Consider the following 19143-nt stretch of genomic DNA (forward strand, 5'->3'; position numbering starts at 1 on the left):
TCACGCAAGACAATATGTAACAAATACTTTTCTATACAGTATATAATACTCTTTGTTTGTACCAACTATTTTTATACTGTGCTGATGGTTTGCACTAAGACTTCCAAATCTGTCTAATATTTTAATGGGCAATAGTTATAGTCAGTCGAATATACCAGATAGTTTAAAAAGTTCTCCATATTTCACATTTCTTGCCAAGCTTTTTCAGGTAAGTTAATCTGACTTATACTGTTTTTGCGATCCGTCCACAATTGCAGCCTTCAATTTAATTTTTGAGTTTTATTAGGATATTTCAACAGTGAAAGATGGTTCACAAATTGGTACAATCTCTGGGTTTAAGGTGATCAATTGTTGGTGTGTTTGATTGACAACTTGATAATTTCTAAGTTAATCATTAACAAGATTACCATTTCTGTAAAAATATAGGAGATATTTCAACCTGATGAAAATGTGACCATCATTGAACTTCTTTTCAAATATTTTAATGCCATAGCAGGGAATGTTCCTTGCCAGGAGTTGGATAAACCATCCTTTATCATAGGATTTGACAAACTGCTAAAATTAGGTAAACTTTTGCAGCCTGTAGCAGCACTATAATTAGGAAAACAAGTAGGTGATAATGTCCATAGGAATGCTTGGCATAATGCATTGAGTAGAGGGCTAGAGGCTACATGCATTGCTCTGCACTAAGAACTCAGATAATCTCAACAGTTGTAACCTGCCTGATTATCCCTATCAAATTCAGAATATGGTTCTCAAGATATGGTGACATTTTATGTTGAGATGCTTAGTGATGGAAAAGAAAAATTAGACTGTCAAGGTATAATATGCAGTTGAAAACAATGATCTACCAGAACAAGCATTGAGAGCATTCCACACCCCTATCATCCATAATTTCTTCACTAGATATAGCAACCATTCTGTCAACTACTTATTCACTTCAACACAAAGATAAAGTTCTTCATGCTCCACATTTTCAGGCATTTGCAAAACATTTGGTAAATATGATGCATCACATCAATAGTCTATTTTCAATGGTCAAATACTGAAGCAATTATGAGCATAATATATAGAGTTTAAATACTGTATCATCACATATTAGTTAAACCAAGGAAAGAACAACGTGAACACAGACAAATTTGTAAATGGAGTATTTCAGTTATGGCCAAGAATATTTATTCCCATTCATTGCTGGATTTTGAGTTCATTATCCAAACAAAGTTCAAGTGAAATAGCTCTCCCTAAACAAGTAAGGTTTAGTTGTTTTCTATGGTCAAAACTCACCCACCAAAGTCTAAAGGGTTCTCCACTTCCATTTCTTAAAAATTTCCAGAGGTGTACAAGAATACAACTGCTGAGCCCAAGTTCCTCAGATTCTAATGAAATACTGGATTCACTTGAACTATGGCTTCTTTCCATTTCAATTCCATCACTTTTTTTAAAGATCAACCAAAAGACGGATAAGCACGTAAGTACAGCTTATTACAAGACTGATTTCCATTTGCACCGGTGGACCTTCAAGCTAAGGCTGCTTCTCCAGAGTGCATTAAAAACAATGAATAATGTAGTAGTTCAACTGATTATCCATTGTTTTTATGCCTTTTGTGAGTACAGTGTTGACCCAAGGCAAATTGCGTAATTTTTGTTTTTAAGGAGGAAAGTTTTTCGAGTGAATGGCGAAGACTTTACGATAGCAATGAGCATGGACTTAGTCATAACAGGTAATTGAAATCCAAATTTTTTGCTTCTGAGACTGAATGCTGTCTTTTGCAATTGCATTTTGATAATTTTTCAAGGTTTAAACATCATTGTTTTTCATACCGCGAACCAACTGTGATGGCAATTTTCTTGGAAAACAACGTAAAACTTGTGCTAGCAATGGATACAGAATGGAGAGAATCCTCACGATGCTTTGGGAGCAGTGATACCCGTCTATATCAAGTTAATCCAGAGTTTAAAATTCTTGCTGGTAAGATCAGCATTTCCTTAGTAGGTTTCTCCCAAACACACTACAACTGCTATGCTTTTCATTGCAGATAAGAATATCGTATTATTTAACGAAAAAAACCGAGGTCTTCCTGTTGGTCTTATCTTAGGAAATAACCCAAGTAAGCCGCAAGTATCGCTACTTGATGGCTTAACAACTGTATCACTTGGTTATCTGGGCGGACAGGAAAGCTCTGTACAAAGAATACAGGTGATTTTGAAATGCAAAGAGATTTAAAATATCCGCTCTTTGAATCAAATCCTACGCGTATTTATTTAGGTTTTTGGCTGCGCTGGTCTACGGGCAGAAACTGATCAAAAACAACAACAAAATTGGGAGAAACGACAGGCTGAACAATTACAAAAGGTAAACTGATTCGCTATGATTTAATATTTGCTTTCTCGAAGTTTGTGTCATTTATCAGTTTCCGTCTAAGAACTTTGATACATAACGCTTCTCACATTTTTCCAGGTGAAACTTCCCGGGGCCTGGGATGAGAATCCTGACAAAGCCATCTTGGAAATGGCAGGAATCACAACCGAGCATGCGCGTAGATAAATAATTTGCAGTGAACAGCAGCACGTCAGAATATACTGAACATTCACAACTTGTGATATTTATAGTAATATGAATGTAAATTATTTGTTTGCGATTACTTGTCTTTCCATTCATTGCATATTTAAACAACTTCTTCGGCCGATGTTAAAAGTGGATTTACGTATTCAAATCCTTCAAATTCTGATTGGTCGATTGTTTCTAATAATTTCCTAGAAGTTAATAAATGACGGTACAATTAACTCACAGTTGAAAGAGTTGAGAAAACTGTTAGAAACAACGAGAAGTCTAAAACTTATCGCCTCAGTTAGGAATCACAAATAAAATCATAATATTATCGAGGTTGTATTTCTATACTTACGGATCATCGGGTGTAAGTATGACTGGTTCAGCCGTGAATTGTGGATCGAAATTGTCAACCTCTTGTCCCTCTTCTACCCTTGGTTTGAACGGAGGCGTTACCTGACGAGCCTCCAGCTACACGAAAATATAGCATACAAATCTCTGTCAATTCTGTTTCTATATTCACTTCAAGCTACGCGTGCACGGGGAGAGAGAGAGGGGGGGGGGGGACACAGCACACAACGTACCTGTTTCCAGTTTATAGCCCGGAAAAATAAATGCGACTGAATATCTGCAAATCCTGTTTGTGGATGACAACCAAGTCTATCTTCTGGATTCTGAATACGAAAAAAGACAGGGTTCAAAAAGTTCTGTGTTTATTCAGTTTTTCTTTTATGAAACAATGTAATGGAAAGAGCAAAACCTTGTTTAAAAATCCTTTAAGGATCGATGCAGCTTTCACGGAAAGCGATCTTGGAATTCGGATGGACTTTTCAAGAATCACTGAAAAATATTAGAAGGAAGACGTGTCAAGAACTGTATTAAGCAGATGCAAACTTGGTTAGTGAGTAAAGTTTGGGTGTAAGGCTAGTATGTAAGAGTAGGGAGTTAGAGAGTTAAGGTACGGTGTGGCCGATGGGCGTTTCTAATGTCCTGAACAATAATGTGTTCTGGAGAAACTTACCCTGGAAGAGATAATCTTCTGTGTTTTGATCTGGATTATCCGCATGGCCAACGATATCAAACGGTGATCGACCAGCCAGCATTTCAAACAAAAGTACACCAGTCGCCCACCAATCTACGCTCAGACCTGTTCAAAATTGTTCAAATTAAAACGATGAACAGCGTTGAAAAAGAGAACAACAATGATACAGAGATATCATACCATAATCCTCTCCCCTGAGGACTTCTGGTGCTATGTAGTTTGGTGTTCCACAGAATGTGCTTGTTGTATCCCCAGGCCTTAAGCCTTCCTGTTATCAAATAAACACAGAAGTCAGAATCATAATTATTCGTGGCTGTCATAACATAAACTGATACCGCCATAACGTCATACCTTGCACATGCCATAATCTGTTAGCTTAACGTGACCATCTTTGTCCAGCAAAACGTTGTCCAATTTCAAGTCTCGATAAATAATTCCTAAACAAAGAAGTTGGTTTATCTAATAACATTTCATATCCTTCTCTGCAAACAAATGCAAAACTCACCATTCTCGTGAAGATAATTCAAAGCACACGCAATCTCCGCCGAGTAAAACCTATTATAAAATATTTCAACTTTCAAAAACCTGACATGTTTTAACAAGAAATAGGAAGGCATAGAAACAGTCTCGTAGTGTACACCCTACAGTCTGCGTACAGGCTCGTAGACCCTCAAACCAGAACTTTGTTTTGCCGCACCTTGCGTGATCCTCGGGCAGTCTTCTCTGGTTCTGCATATGAAACATAAGATCTCCTCCAGCCACGAACTCGATCACAAAGAACAACCTGCTGGCCGTCTGAAAACACGAATGCAGACCGACCAAAAACGGATGATTTGAGGCTTGTTCAAATACATGTTTCTCTGTTTGAACCCAGTCGATATCCTGTGAAATACAACGGTATGTAAGAAACATTGGCAGAAACCTCGTTCCAGTGATAATTGCAAGATCAGAACACCTTCACAAGCAAGTCTTTTTTCTGACCGCCAGCTTCCGCAATCTGGATGGCTTTCTTTTTAAAAATATGAAATGCTAACCTCATCGTCATTAACAAGTTCTTTTTTCACAATCTTCATCGCGTACTTTCTGCCAGTTTTCTTGTGACTAACCTGAAAAATGGACACAATTTTGATACGATTAACTTTCAACATATCGGTATGAAAAGAAGACTAATATCTGTTATTATACTCACATATATGACTTTAGCATAGCTTCCCCTTCCAATGACACGAAGAAAATCAAAATCGTTCACATTTACATGGGATTTACTCGTTTCCAAGGCCTGAAAAAAATACAAGTTGAATCTTAGCAGAGTTTTGCTTGAAGCTTGTGTCGTTAACGAGACTTGCTGCTGTTACTTACACTTTGTGATGAGGCAAAGGAATTATTGTACGCGTTTTGCAGGAGAGCTTTGCGATGTCGTTGTGGGCTGTCACTTTTAGCTGAAGAAAATAAACAGATAATTAAGAAACTTCCTACAATGAAGAAAAACTTCTTTATGAGTAAAATGACGTTCAACTGACTTCTCTTAACACCAGGGTCGCTGTCCTTTCCTGTCTTCCCGACCGCAGAGTTTGAAGGCAACGATGAGTACGCAGCATTCTGGCTCTAATAAAGATTCAAGACAGGATGAGACATCACGATGACGTAGATGAGTCCTGGATACACTGGACGACTGTGAAGACGACGCACTCACCCGGATTTGTTCACAATTGTTGCGCAAAAGTCGATGACATTTCTTATGAACTATAACACGACAGTCTAAACATTTGTAACCCTGAAAAGGAGAGCAGTACGACGATCAAACTCTGATGAATCTCTCATCTTCGTTCCATGCCCAACGCAATATTCAACATAACTGGTCAATGGTTGATAGATTTAGTAATAGTGCATACCTGTCGACCAAGACCCCAGATGATATCAGTACAGCATTCGCACTGTGCAAGCTAATGGAAAAAGGTGAGGATTAGCCACTGATCTTCATATGTGCACTAGATTGAACTAGCGCTCTAGAATATCAAATACTTACCCGACTAAATCGTCTGGCGACGAATGAATGTCCGTTAGTTTTGTAAATTTTTCTCCATCTTCTTGCCCCTCGACGATAAATATTTCCTTAAAATATTAAGATCTTAATTAAACAAAGGTTTTAGATACGCTGATAGCAAGTCCCAGACTCTTCTGTGTAAACACAGGTAACTCACTGACTCTCTGGTCAAATCGCCGACCGTTACGCTAATAGGGCTAATTAGTCTAGAGCTGCGTATTTGGGTATTTCTCTCTTGATAATATGATGCGCATACTACGATAACCGTTCATACTTAATGTAAATTAATTAGCCAAAAGAAAGCCTCAATTGCACATGCCTAAAGGGGACCCTGGCCATATCTACACACAGCTGACACCTTGATGAATAAATATCACCTCATCAAGATTTCATGATGCAAATTTCATGGCCTAATGCACTCTATATCCTTATGCTAAGTGCTTCTAAAGGGTCGTCGATCTCCCACTGCGCAGCAAAATAAAAAAATTATACATCAAATATTATATTTATTGCTTAAAGACGAGAACGCACTACCCTTGGTTTGTGGACTAGGTTTTGCTCGTATATTGGGAACAGAATGTATTTTATGCAAGCGCTGCTGTTTCTTTCTCTCACAGGTGTTTACTACTGGAGTTCGTTTCGCTGTTTCGTTATATTGCTTGGCATTTTGTTGAGAATATTTCCTGGACACGTTCTCTTGCCGACACTCTGCTAAGTTTTGCTTCCTCAGAAAGAATCCTAAGATATAACCCGAAGAAAAACGATTTCTTTTTGATGTGCTGTTGCTTCCGTCTTTCGCCAAAGGCGGAGCTGGTTCATCATTAAAGACAGCTTCGTCGCTTTCACTGGACGAGGATAATCCTTGTTCAAAACTCGGTGTTGGAAAAGAACCAACGGCAACCGTGTATCGCTTTTGTCGACTCGAATCAAATCTCGTCAACTGTTGAAAACTTTTCCACGTGTTAGGAAATGTCGGTGAATATTCAACGTCAGTCAACCCAGTTGAATATCTTCTCAGATTAACGGTGAATTCACTCCTGATGCTTTCGTTGCTTTCATTAAACATCAATTTATTCTTTCCTACCATTACGTTCCTTCAGAATATTATATATTATCGTCTGCATGCAAACATGAAGCCTTGCACAATGATATACCAAAGATTGCTTCGTATAGCAAAGCAGATCCAGTGCCACAGCCTTGCGATTCCCTTTCCTAGATCTTTTAATCAAATTTTCACGTGAACCATAGTGCGTTTAAAAACCTCCAGACGATCATTCCAAAAGCATGAAACCCATAGCGATTTCACTCCAAAACACTGCTTTTTCTAGCTAAGAACTTAGGTAAACTAATCGATCTCACACAGTTCAAATATTAAACAAAAATCGGATATGCAGATGGCAGTTTACAAAGTGTTTCCTGAAGTTTGGAGGTCCAAATACACGAGAGAGTACATCACGGATGATCAATCTTTATACTTTATTTACGACAATAGCTGGCGTTGCTGGAAACAGCAATAACCACAATAACAACTTTGGCATGGCATAGGGTCTATCAATTTTCACTTTTTCTCTAATCCATTCTATTTTAATTCAAACCAGCTGTCAAAGTCGTATTTTCAATTTCACGATCGGAAAAATAAAATTACGGCGATCATCCAGCGATAGCTAACTAGGTCTAGCGAGTTCTTGCAATTGAAGAGCGCCTAACGAAGCGTATCTAATGACATAACACTTTGTTTTCAAAAGTAATCTCAAAAATACTATTTCTTGACACAATATTATTGCAAACACATACAGCACTGCCCACATAGCAATGGATAAGTTTCAACCACAGAATAAGAGAAAATAATAACATATATTAATTATGTATGGTTAGAAATATTGCTTTTTGAACAGGTGATGAATATTATGAATAATGCAACGTATTTGTGTTCTATATTAGCTAAAAAATGTTCTGGAACTTCAAGATAGACTTTATGATCACTTTGGATAATAAATTCACTGGGTCAGAATAGCAATCGCAGGTGTTTAAAAAAATTTTCCTTTACAATACAGGAAATAATCCTATGATTTTAATAAGCCTATTTTAGTGACAAGCTGGCTAGCTATCTATTGGCTGAAAATCCTAAACAAACTTAGAGTGGCATTGAACCTTTGAACTGAATAGTTGATGATCTAACTTAAGGTGGCTGGCTATACATCAAGTGATAAGAAAACTTAAGGTAGCTTTGAACCTTTGAACTGAATAGTTGATGATCTAACTTAAGGTGGCTAACTATAAGTCAAGTCATATGAGAACTTAAGGTAGCTTTGAACCTTTGAACTGAAAGCTAACAATGTAACTAAAGGCAGCTGGCTATGAGCTTATAGTCATAATGAGCAAACTTTAGGGTAGCTTTAAACCTTTGAACTGGACAAGTTTATGATCTAACTTAAAGATGGTGATGTATACTGACTTGAGAAATATTGAGAAATAACTTAAAGAGGACTTACTTGTTTCTCCTTCACATAGTTTGCCTGGCTCTTCTGGTGTTCCCTTAAAAACTAAGGCAACAAAAAGTAGTCATTTAATTGAAATCATTTAGCTTACAAACACTCATAATTCTGTGTTTAGAAGCATGTTGTAATTACTTACCATGAAGTATTAACTGTGCTTCTTTGTTCACATCAAATAACCTTATTGCTTCATTTAACTCATCTTGAGATGAGATGCTGCAAGGATCTCCTAAAATTGTGCATATCAAAATTTATAAAAATGGTAAAATTATCAAATTTTTTTTGTCCTCATAATTCTTTCCTGTCATTATAACCAGGAACTGTAAAGCATTGTCTCCAAATAACTTCTCAACAAGTTTTGTGTGACAACTGCCTCAAACAGACAAAACTTCTCAATGTTTTTACTGAAGATGTCTACCATTTTGTGGATCTCCTGACAAAGTTGACCCTTAGGTTGAGATGTCTATTTTTCCTGTCATATATATCTTACCCTCATCATCCAGCCATTTCAAAGTTAGCTCATCTGTTGGTTTAAACTTGAATAACTCTTTCACATACTTTGGTAATTCATCTGCACTCATCCCACGATCCATGTTCGCACATATCATATCACTAAATCAAAATAAGAACCCAAAAATCAGTTTACGAATCTTCTGATTTGCTGTACTTTGAAACTTGAAACAAAACTTGGGCTTTTTTCACATTAAAAGCTACCTAGGTCAGGTTTAGGACAGGCCTCTTTTATGGTAGTTATAAAATGCATTTTCAATATCAGTATGGCTGGTCCACTTGAACCTGGTATGCTCAATTTTTGGTTTGGCATGCATGGATGAAATTGGTGACTCTTTTATTTTACATGTACTATGGCCATACTTATATCACTGCAGCATCATGAAACAATACCAGTGGGGTTTTAACACTGGTTTACATGTTTAAATACGGATATCACAGACTAAACACCTTGTATGAGCCAGTGATTAGTCTCTGTTTATAGAATATTGCTGTATAATGATAAGTGTACGTTGGTCTATAATTTGAATATTTAGGAAAACACGGTGAATATTTTGGAATACATATGTTTACAATGACATTACATGAGTTTAAAACCTTGATAATTAGATCTGGAAAATTAAATACCAACAGAGATACATTGAAAGAGGCAATGGATACAGTCAACGATGATTACATATTTTGTGGTCACCTACCCAACCCAAACTTTAAAAATTCAAGCGCAAATCTTTGCCATTATAAACACAGAAAAACCTACCGATCATAAAATGCTTTGACTGGTATCGTATTCAGATCATCCATTGGGGTAGCGAGAACCATTGAAACAATTAATGACTGTAAATCTCTTTATAATAAAACTATTTATTTTGGTTTCTTAAAAAATTTTTAAGCTTTTCTAATCTTGGGACAATCGGAATCTGTCGGAAATGTTTGAACTTCGGCAAAAACCGGAAGTCGGCTTGACCCCGCCTAGGAGAGGGGTGGGTTTGGTAAACCATTGTAAACCTAAATCAATAGACCTTTTTCATAATGACGTCAAACGCGGAAAGTCTGATGTTACACGAAGTTTGATTGGCTCAACAGTTTTGTGGAGCCAATTAAATATCGTGTAACATCAAACTTCCCGTGTTTGACGTCATTATAAGAAAGGTCTATTGACGTCACTCAAACCTTTTTCTACCATTGACTAGGCAATACCAAGACTTCAAAATATAAAATTTCTTAGAAGTTACTGTATAACAAAAAATGGTTACAGGGGTTCCATTTATCTCATACTTTATGTGACACAGTACATTAGTTCATTCAAAACAAAAAAATCTCAATCATCATTAGGAAAACACAAAAAATTCAAACTTATTACAGTACATTTGACTCTGATCTAATGAATATGATGATGAGAGACTATTTGCACTTCATTTGCAAAATAAAATTGACCAACTGCACTTAAAATATTGGGTAGATTTTCCAAGTATAATCATATACAAATAGTTTATATTGGTTATGTCAATGCATCAAAATAAAGTAGAAAACTATTTCCCTCTGTTCTGCAGACGTTGGAATAATTCCGCTTGGACATTCTTCATTTTTCCAGCATCTTCCAAACTCTGAATACTCCTTTATATGAAAGAGAATAACTTGTCAATGATTTTACTGGGATACTGTAATAACTTGTCTTCAAGTTAGATATTTCATTATTGAGATGGATGAAACATTGCATTACTGTACCTGAGAGCATTGACTATGTCTCTTGTTTTACCGAAGTAAATTTCATTGAGTGTATTACGCATTTTATTTTCCATATCCTACATTAGAAAAGTAGAAATCAAAACCCATCTATTGGTATGCTATTGTATCCTAATCCATATGTAAACTTAATTTACTTTAACCAAAATTTAATCAAATCAATCCTACCTCTATCAACTTTCCCATGTTCACAATATGCGAGCCAGCTTCAGAGATAGGGGAATCTGTCTCCACCTATAAATTTGGGATTTGAGTTAATAACGAAGCTTGGTTATTTGATGAGAGTTTATAAATGAAACTTTTAACTTGAGGCTGAGCATTCATTCATACCTGACGTGTTAAACTTCCGCCAAGATTCATAATTCCAGAACCTTGTTTGTTTGTCTATTTGGAAAAAAAATGTACTTATATTATCAGCATCATAACATATACATGGAAATAAAAAATAATAGTTTAAGAATATGTAATTATAGTATTATATGTTATTTGAAAGAAAAGCACCTTAAAACTAACCTGTAGCCACAGCATAACAGTTGATGTGAGTTTGTAATGAGCATTACGTCCACCTGATTTTTCCTATATGTAAGAATTAGTATTTTACCTTCATTACCTCAAGAGTACCACAAGAAATAACGAAGAATTTGAAAATCTTTTATGAATCTACCTGGACTTCAATAACATGAATTGAATCCCAACAACCTTTTATTTTCTTTGATCCATCCCCAGCTATAAAGAATTGATAAAATTTAAACATTTCTATTTTAAAAACAGGAGAATCTGTATGACATATTATGTACCTTTTTTGATCAAAATTACACCTGCAAAGCCATGATCCAAGTCCCAAAGATATACTGACGAAACACCTCCTTCAAAATACCTGGGATTATATCAAGTGAAGTAATAGTAAATGAACTGTGTTTGGTAGTTATGATTAGAGAGATAGATATTTTTTACACTAGGCATTGCCACATGAGGTGAAGAGAGAAACTTCAAATTTACAATTTAACCATGCATACATTTCTCTATATTGATCAAACGCTACATTAGCCTCTTGCTCAAGTTTCCGGAGTTTTTCCGATGGTACAGCACCGTCTTCTAATGGTGGGTCATATGAATTGCTCCAAGGTGATCTGCAATTGGAATTAGCATATAAACTGCTCATCAATTGGATGTCATTTAAAGCTAAATCTAACTTTCTATATATAGTGCACCTGTAAGAATCACCATCTCTGTTGTAATCACATAACAGGTAGTCTTTTCCAGTTGTCTTATCTCGAGCAACTTTTAAAGGCTGATCAACAGATGATAATAGGTCTTCACATAAATCCGGGACCTAAAAATGAAATTATATCTCTCTGTATCTTTAAGTAAATGAAAAATACAATTCCATCAATTCATTACCAAATCAATTAAATCACTAAGATTCTTTTCAATCTGTTGAGGAGGAAGTCTTCGCATTAAATCCAATGCATAGTCCAGTTGTCGTTCCGTCTAAAAGTACAACCAAGAGTGACCAATTACTAAATCGGTATGGCACAACATTGTAAGATTATATGAACCTATATCCTTAACAAAGTTGGAACTACATCAGGGAAGGACAGCAAGTTCCTTTGAAGAATGAATTGATTTAGTTTACCATAATCAATTAAACAAAACAGGTATAATTCTGTACTGACTACCAACTTGTATTTCCGTATCTTTCTCTGCCTGTCAGATCAGTAATTTGACACCACACTTGTTTCAAGACGGTAAAACTTTTGTACCAAAATATTTACTCCAGGGATATCAATCTTTCACAAACTTTATATTTCAATTTCAAGTTGGTTTAACGCGTAGACTTATCTGATTATTTTAAACTAAGCACCAGAACTTGAAAGGACACAGGAAAATTATTATATTGACAATGAATGCATGTATCGGCGATTATTACCCGAAGGATTACATTATAAAATAAACAATAATTTATTAAAATACAACTAGGAATTGCCGGTATAGAAATTAAAAAATCTTCAAAGTACATGGAGGTTATACACCTGCAAGCTACACTCAGTTTCTAAGTGAATTAGTGCTTTGTATATTAACACCTTACCATTTTCTTTTCTCTTTTTCTGGGTAAGTTTTCGCAAAATACAAAACGACAACAAGTCAACTCCCTTCCGCCTGCCAAAAACTTCACCACGGACGACAAAATAATCCCGAAAAAAGATTTCAAACATATGGGCGAATATTCTCCGCCAATTTTGTCGGCAGAAGAAAATTTGTATTGATTATTCTCGCAAAGCATGATCACAGATATTAGTGATCATAATTCAGTCAATTCTATCAATTCATCTGTGAAACTCTCAATCTTCGGTTATAGTGACAGATGATCGAGTTATAGCCTGCAATCGAATGGGGCGCAGATAACCTGTTGAACATAAAACTTTACCCTTTTATAATAGCGCTACCAAAAAATTAAATTCCCTTATTCCAGGCAGTACAAGTTGTAACTTGTAAGCTTTTTGGAGAAATGGCCGAACATTCCCCTTCACCGACTCCTGAAAGGGCGATCTATGGATTTGTTCTTTACGTTGCAACTTACATGTTATTTGGTAAAAATATTTATTAATACAAACATTACAAATTGCTACATTGAATTGATTGGTTGACATATCTATTAATAATTATGCATTTTTAGGTTTGTACATTTCATGGGCATACTTGCCAGAGTCCTGGTTGACTATGCTGGGTATTACATATCTCCCTCAACGGTTTGTGGACACCTTTAGTACTTTTACTAACACTTGCCCCTGACCCATGGAAGTCTTATGCCAAAGACCTTTGATCTATATCCTAGTTTTTGGGTGTTTGCTGGTCCACTGTATTGCTGTGTAACATTGCTATTCATCCTTTTCTGTTATGTCTTTTGGAATTTTCTTAAAACACCTCCATTGGACTCAATTTCCACCTTGACTGGTAAGTCCAAATTGCTGCAAACTTTATGTTAAGTAAAATTTCATATCTTAATCTTTTGGTTCTTATACTAGACAAATTTTCTCGAAAAGCACCTGAAGAATTACAAGCTAATGGCAGAACTTGTGGAGGTGTTCCACCTCTTGGAGACATTGATATTAGGATAGTAAATAAATATTTATATGATAAATGACAAAAAATAATTTATCTAAAAATTAGTCTCCTGGGATCTGTGATCCTGAATTATCAGTATAATTGGTGTTTTTTACCAGCCACTAAATCTTATTTCTAAATAACATAAATATATATTGCCAAAAATATATATATATAACAGAAATATATAACTCCTATATCTACCAATTGTTGTTTTTCTTGGCACATGGAAGCCTGATCGTAGTTGTGCTTTCTATATTTTCAATTAAACTATTAATACATAATTTACAAAGTTATACAGTACAGCTCTATTATCCTGTTAAAGTTGCATCGATCTGCTTAACAGATGGTAAAGTTAGTTTTACTTTTCTTCTGTAATTGACATCCTTACCAATGGGGTTGCCTTCGAAATAAACAGTGTTTAGAGTTTCTATTTCCTTTAATTGATCAAGATCCTTCCATGACTCCAAAAGATTGTTGTTAAACTATAATTAAAATATGAAAGGGAATAACTAACTTCACTGATAAGGATGAAAAATTGCAAGACACATTCAACTTACCCAAAAATCTTCTAGTTTAGTCAAATGACTAACATTCTGAATCCTTGTGATTTTGTTTGAAGCCAAGTCCAGAGTTGTGAGATTGACCTTGGATGCAAGTAAATATTTCAAACTCACACTGGTTTCGAATGAAGGAAAGTAGGGAAAAGAAGAGACACAGGACAATTCTTACCAATTTTTCAAGTCCCTCAATGGCAGTAATCCCATTATGGCTAATATATAATTCCTCTAAACATTCCAGATTATCAAGACCTTCAAGCTTCGTGATACGATTACTTTGAATGCTGAGGAGTCTCAGGTTTTTCAGACTATCAAGATTCTAAAAAAGATTGATTTTATGTCCTCAATATAAACTCTGCAGGAAAAATGAGAGCTTTTGTTACGTCAGAAACATACAAACCTCTAGTTTACTGATCTTGTTTTTACCAAGAAATAAGCTTTCCAAATTTACCAAGCAATCTAAGCCCTCGATGACCTGGTAAAATCAATTGCTCTATTTGTAGCAAATTCAGCAAAAATTGGTGAACAAGACAAGGCCGACAAGCACTACAAGGCCTTGGGATTTCCCTGACTTGCCAGGGACCTGACTTACCCTAATCCTATTTGCTCCAAGCTCAAGCATAGTTAGGGATGACAATGTAGTCAAGTTTTCAATTTTAGTAAAACTATTTTCAATCAAAAATAGTTTCTGCAATTGAACTAAAGCTGAAAGATTCTCCACCACCTTTATTGCGTTGAATGAAAGATCTAAAATCCTACAAGAAAAATAGTTGAATTTAAAAGGAATTCAAGTATAAAATGTTGGATTAAATGTATTCATAAAATAATATATGATTCGTACTTCAGATTAACAAGTAACTCCAAGTTTTCAATCTTCTGAATTTCATTATCATAAAAGTCCAGCTCTTGTAAAGTAATCAAATTTTCTAAGCCCTCAATCTTGCTTATCTTGTTCCGTCGAAAACATAATGTCTATGGCAAACATGAACAGATAATTATTTTGATCATGCTACAAATAAAAAGTATTAAAACTTTTACTCTATCTCCTCTTAAAACATACCTCTATATTCTCCAAGTGTCCTATGTTTTCAATCTTTTCAATTTGCCTGTGTGTAAGGTCGACATCCTGGCGTAAAATATAAACAACTCGTGAATTTCTGTTATAAAATCAGAGTAAAATTATTTATAAAATACAAACTGTCACTCCTTGAACTTGGAATATGAACCTTACCAACGTATCCTTAGCCAGTACAGGAATACCTTTCTCTTCATCACCGCCTTTAAGATAAATGGCATAAGTAGTTTGTTTTTAAAGCCTTTAAAAAATAATTTCCTTGCAACAAAATAGGAATAAGGAGTACTTTACCTGCTCTGATGTCGTCCGCCATTTTGTTGTAGATTTCTATATACCGGAGTTTAGTCTCACTACGATTTTATATCCTATCGGTCATCGGGTGAAAACCCTCACAACGAGCCAAGTTTGGGGCAAAAAAATTATAATTGTTCTTACTGAAAAAATTACAATTTAAAACAACATTTGGTAATTTAGTTGGCACTAATATAAAGCACATGGATTGTAGAATGGATAATTGAGCATTTCATGAAATTGACTATTGTCAGTTAAAATTTCTTCTTGAGCTCCATCTCATAAGGAAACGTTAATTTGTGTGTATTTTTCCTTCATGAGATTGTACAGTTTGCATCCAGTAGGAAAACCTAATAGCTTTAATACCATATAAAATGGTTGGCATCGCGAAAGCGATGGAAGTATAGATTCAACCAACTACAGTAATAAAGAAGGTTTAAATATCTTCATCAATTTCCTCTCCTCCGAAGTCGAAGTTCCTATCAAGGTCAGTTAAGTCAGACAGGCGAAACAGGTGATTGGACATTAGCGTCGTTCGCCTCAACAATTTTCCATTCTTCATTCAAATTTTTCCAATTTCCCCAGAAGGAACTTCTCTGCACGAACCACGTCCAGAAATACCTCGCTTTCATCATAATAATCATGCCACAGAGAACGTAAATTGACGCAAAAATCACTGTGGTCTCAACCTGATCCGTCACATCATAATGACTTTGTAGAACAACGAAACCTATGATGATGAGGATGCACAAAGCAAGGACGAAACAATACCATATGTCAAGCTTGTTACAAGGACCACAAGACGCTGATGGACGGGTCCACTGCAAAATTACAGAAAAATATCACATTCACAACTGAAGACGGACGCTAAAACTAAAATCTGTTGGGTATATTTGAAATGGTGAATGAATGAATGAAGGGATCAAGGGAAACGTTTTACCAAATGATATCGGATGATGTGTTAACCATTGCATGGGAATCTTTGCCTTAATTACATATCTCATGATAGTGTTATGCCATACAGCAGTCTATGCTTGGACTACTTACTACTTAGACTCTTACTCTCTGCTCCCTATTTATGCGTATAAAAACGACTGTTTTACAGATGCGGTCCTGGACGAGGTTAATAACCTTAAAGCAATCACCTCGTAGGTCGTTTATATAAACAATGCTTAAAAGTCTTCGATCCATCGAATTGTGCTATTAATAGGGATGATCTAACTATCGTTATAAGCTAAAATTAAACATGACAGTCGGTTCCCTTGACCACGTATACGTTGTAGTTTCTAATTATATCGATGACGATCACCAATTAACGTTAAACTAGCGGCAACGCATTTTACTAGATATAAGACAAGTTAAGATGATGGACACGAAATGGCGGTGTATTTGTAAATCTAAATACCAAAAGGCTAGGTAAATGTTATAATAAACATGGTAGCAACTTTGTAAGTCGATTATCTAGTTCACATCTGGTGTCCGCAAGTCCGTGTCTGTCAGTCCGCGTCCGCCTTTTTTTCAGTCAAAGAGGTTCCAACGTTTGGAGATGATTAATTTTGAGCAGGTACCAGTAGCCACGCAAACAAAATTCTCACTCCCCATAAATTACATTCATTAAAAACATGGAGGCGATTTACCGAAAACACGCACATTATCAGATGTGGTTGAAAGTTTTTTCATTCATTTCTTGGCTGATAGAAAAATATGTGCATCAGAGAGTCCAGATTTTGTCAATATGAGAGTACTATCGGTTTTAGTTAAAGGCAAATAGTGCGTAGTCTTCTGTTGGTTATTCTCTGCTTCTGACTTTAACAATCTCCAAAAGATGAGTCAAATTAAACGCTTTGTTTCGTTCTTTCAAACATAAATGTTGACTGGGAATTTTGATAGGATATATACTGGACCATTATATTTGAAAATGTGAACTAAATTTTCCCTACCTGATCTATGGGTTTTTTCTTCCGTTTCACGGTGATGGGGCACGTACATATCTCACATTGCTTTGTCTTTGTATGGCGTATCCATCTGATAATGCATGACTCGTGCACCCATTTGGATGTTCCTGCGCAGTGACAAGGGCTTATAAGATCATGCCCTTCAACATCGTGGCAGATACGACACTCCAGATCCAAATAAAGATCTTTCTTGCTTGGACTTCGTCTAGACGATGGTAATGAGTCGTGGCAGGTTGATAGACTGAGGATACTTGCATGGGCTGAACCGCCGCCTGCGATTAGATTTATATTACCCGGTGTTCTGTCGCTCTCTTTCAGCGTTGCTATTTCATCATCGAACGTATCCATTTTTTGCAAAGACAGCTTATTCAAACAGCATGTTTCCCCCGAGCAGCATATTTTTGCCAATTGATCTTTGTTATCTTCGAGAATCTTAAAGCATATATCGCACGATTCGTCCACAACGTTCCCGTGGTTCTCGTGAAGGACAAGTCGTTCTTGTTCTTGTTTGATGGGTTCTGAGAGACAATCATCACTTTCGCTCTCTTCTGCTTCAGCCAAACTAGGGTATCTTTCTGCAAATGTCACTTCGTCCTCTAATCTAGATCTGCAGTCTGCCATTTCCTCCTGACCTTTTGCGACTTCTTTGGTTTCCATGGGTTTGAGTTTTTCATCTCCCTGTTCTGGATGTTCATTCCTCTCAGACTCAACTGTTTCTTTTACAAATATGACGATATCCTCTGTGCATCCCGTAGGTTCCTGCTCAAGCTGTAAATGAATGAATACAACATTTTAATTTAGGAGTTGTACTGATGATTGATGAAAGTGTATGCATGCAAGATTTGTGGAAATGAAAGAGTATTGACAATTGTTCGCCAATCACAACTACCATTTCTTTGCCTTTATGAAAATTCTTCATTTTTCCCTGAGAAACAAATTCCTCCGTGTCTTCAGTACATGTTTGAAGCAAACACTGTGTTTCTCCACGTTGGCAACCAGCAAGTTCTGTCGCACTCAAATTTTTTGAACTCATTTTTGTACAGGGAGGAAAAACTACTCCACGTCTTTATCTTCTTCAAAACAAGTGTTTTCGCTTCTATTTACTTTGCGTCAGAAAGTGAATTATATACAAACGCGTTTTCGTTTCGCCTGTGGCAACCGCAGCATTCATTAACGCCGGACCACGATGATAATCATATTCGGGTTATTTGGCATCGATAAACCAAACACAAGTTCTATGTTATTGTGGTCGTTCCAATAAACAAACTGAGGATTATCGCCCTATAGCTAATCAAACGCTATAGTCTTACAAAAATTTAAATGGCTAAATTCAAATAAATAAGCAAATAAAAGTAGAATAATGCATAAAAGTGGATAATCAATATACAATATCTTAGCTCTTGACAAACTGAATAATTAATCATTGAATTTTGAAGAATTTTTTTATTCATTTGTGTTTGAAGTGGAGAGTAGTGGGAAGACTGAATACGATGGTACCCATACTTTTACATAAGTGGGGGAGTTCCCACCTAAACCCATTGGCCAAATATGTTGAATATTAAAGCTTGATTGATAACTGCCATATTAGGTTAATATATTTTGTCGCATGTCTGGACGTGCTTGGGCATGTTTACCGCCGTATTAGCCGCAAAGAACTCTGGGTAGCTATATACTTGCCTAAACTTGCCCAGAATGTTTGAATGTAGAATACTATTGTGAGAGGATATAAACGTTGGTAAAAGCATTTTAGATCTACCATTTAGTGACTATAAATT

General features: G+C 36.0%; 6 protein-coding genes across 7 annotated transcripts; 2 read left to right on the plus strand and 4 right to left on the minus strand.

Moving 5' to 3' along the window:
- Nucleotides 1–22: 22 nt before the first annotated feature.
- LOC114518394 lies at nucleotides 23–2566 on the plus strand. The gene is made up of 12 exons (XM_028538380.1): nucleotides 23–208; nucleotides 287–340; nucleotides 427–565; nucleotides 746–820; nucleotides 907–998; nucleotides 1103–1249; nucleotides 1334–1468; nucleotides 1654–1721; nucleotides 1797–1969; nucleotides 2037–2197; nucleotides 2267–2353; nucleotides 2459–2566. The coding sequence occupies exons 1-12, from the start codon at nucleotides 125–127 to the stop codon at nucleotides 2543–2545; spliced, it is 1302 nt and encodes a 433-aa protein (XP_028394181.1). The 5' UTR covers nucleotides 23–124; the 3' UTR covers nucleotides 2546–2566.
- On the minus strand, nucleotides 2360–9703 carry LOC114518391 (protein kinase C iota type-like). 2 transcript variants are annotated; one of them, XM_028538378.1, is made up of 20 exons: nucleotides 9397–9703; nucleotides 8620–8741; nucleotides 8269–8358; nucleotides 8127–8177; nucleotides 5617–5702; nucleotides 5483–5533; nucleotides 5284–5364; nucleotides 5111–5195; nucleotides 4950–5029; nucleotides 4780–4869; nucleotides 4625–4696; nucleotides 4288–4472; nucleotides 4096–4145; nucleotides 3942–4027; nucleotides 3771–3858; nucleotides 3570–3695; nucleotides 3309–3388; nucleotides 3133–3222; nucleotides 2904–3019; nucleotides 2360–2754 (listed from the first exon to the last, which is right to left on the minus strand). In XM_028538378.1, exons 1-20 carry the CDS (start codon nucleotides 9456–9458, stop codon nucleotides 2667–2669), a joined length of 1779 nt encoding a protein of 592 aa, XP_028394179.1. In that variant the 5' UTR covers nucleotides 9459–9703; the 3' UTR covers nucleotides 2360–2666. The 2 variants fall into 2 exon arrangements, with proteins under 2 accessions (XP_028394179.1, XP_028394178.1); XM_028538377.1 differs by lacking the exons at nucleotides 8127–8177; nucleotides 8269–8358; nucleotides 8620–8741; nucleotides 9397–9703 and adding an exon at nucleotides 6169–7787.
- A 139-nt stretch (nucleotides 9704–9842) lies between these two features.
- LOC114518396 (F-actin-capping protein subunit beta-like) lies at nucleotides 9843–12681 on the minus strand. The gene is made up of 11 exons (XM_028538383.1): nucleotides 12472–12681; nucleotides 11784–11873; nucleotides 11594–11715; nucleotides 11399–11512; nucleotides 11180–11259; nucleotides 11047–11108; nucleotides 10896–10958; nucleotides 10713–10766; nucleotides 10551–10616; nucleotides 10365–10441; nucleotides 9843–10253 (listed from the first exon to the last, which is right to left on the minus strand). Exons 1-11 carry the CDS (start codon nucleotides 12664–12666, stop codon nucleotides 10169–10171), a joined length of 1008 nt encoding a protein of 335 aa, XP_028394184.1. The 5' UTR covers nucleotides 12667–12681; the 3' UTR covers nucleotides 9843–10168.
- LOC114518398 (phosphatidylinositol N-acetylglucosaminyltransferase subunit P-like) lies at nucleotides 12633–13605 on the plus strand. The gene is made up of 4 exons (XM_028538385.1): nucleotides 12633–12973; nucleotides 13060–13132; nucleotides 13219–13337; nucleotides 13409–13605. Exons 1-4 carry the CDS (start codon nucleotides 12892–12894, stop codon nucleotides 13525–13527), a joined length of 393 nt encoding a protein of 130 aa, XP_028394186.1. The 5' UTR covers nucleotides 12633–12891; the 3' UTR covers nucleotides 13528–13605.
- On the minus strand, nucleotides 13509–15525 carry LOC114518397 (protein phosphatase 1 regulatory subunit 7-like). Its single transcript, XM_028538384.1, has 9 exons — nucleotides 15414–15525; nucleotides 15279–15325; nucleotides 15108–15173; nucleotides 14889–15019; nucleotides 14640–14802; nucleotides 14448–14522; nucleotides 14220–14366; nucleotides 14048–14134; nucleotides 13509–13972 (listed from the first exon to the last, which is right to left on the minus strand). The coding sequence occupies exons 1-9, from the start codon at nucleotides 15433–15435 to the stop codon at nucleotides 13799–13801; spliced, it is 912 nt and encodes a 303-aa protein (XP_028394185.1). The 5' UTR covers nucleotides 15436–15525; the 3' UTR covers nucleotides 13509–13798.
- A 368-nt stretch (nucleotides 15526–15893) lies between these two features.
- LOC114518395 lies at nucleotides 15894–18684 on the minus strand. Its single transcript, XM_028538382.1, has 3 exons — nucleotides 18258–18684; nucleotides 17354–18136; nucleotides 15894–16234 (listed from the first exon to the last, which is right to left on the minus strand). The coding sequence occupies exons 1-3, from the start codon at nucleotides 18399–18401 to the stop codon at nucleotides 15911–15913; spliced, it is 1251 nt and encodes a 416-aa protein (XP_028394183.1). The 5' UTR covers nucleotides 18402–18684; the 3' UTR covers nucleotides 15894–15910.
- Nucleotides 18685–19143: the final 459 nt, after the last annotated feature.

This window comes from Dendronephthya gigantea, unplaced genomic scaffold (assembly GCF_004324835.1).
Source record: "Dendronephthya gigantea isolate DGI-Jeju-01 unplaced genomic scaffold, DenGig_1.0 000010F, whole genome shotgun sequence".
Taxonomy (NCBI): domain Eukaryota; kingdom Metazoa; phylum Cnidaria; class Anthozoa; order Malacalcyonacea; family Nephtheidae; genus Dendronephthya; species Dendronephthya gigantea.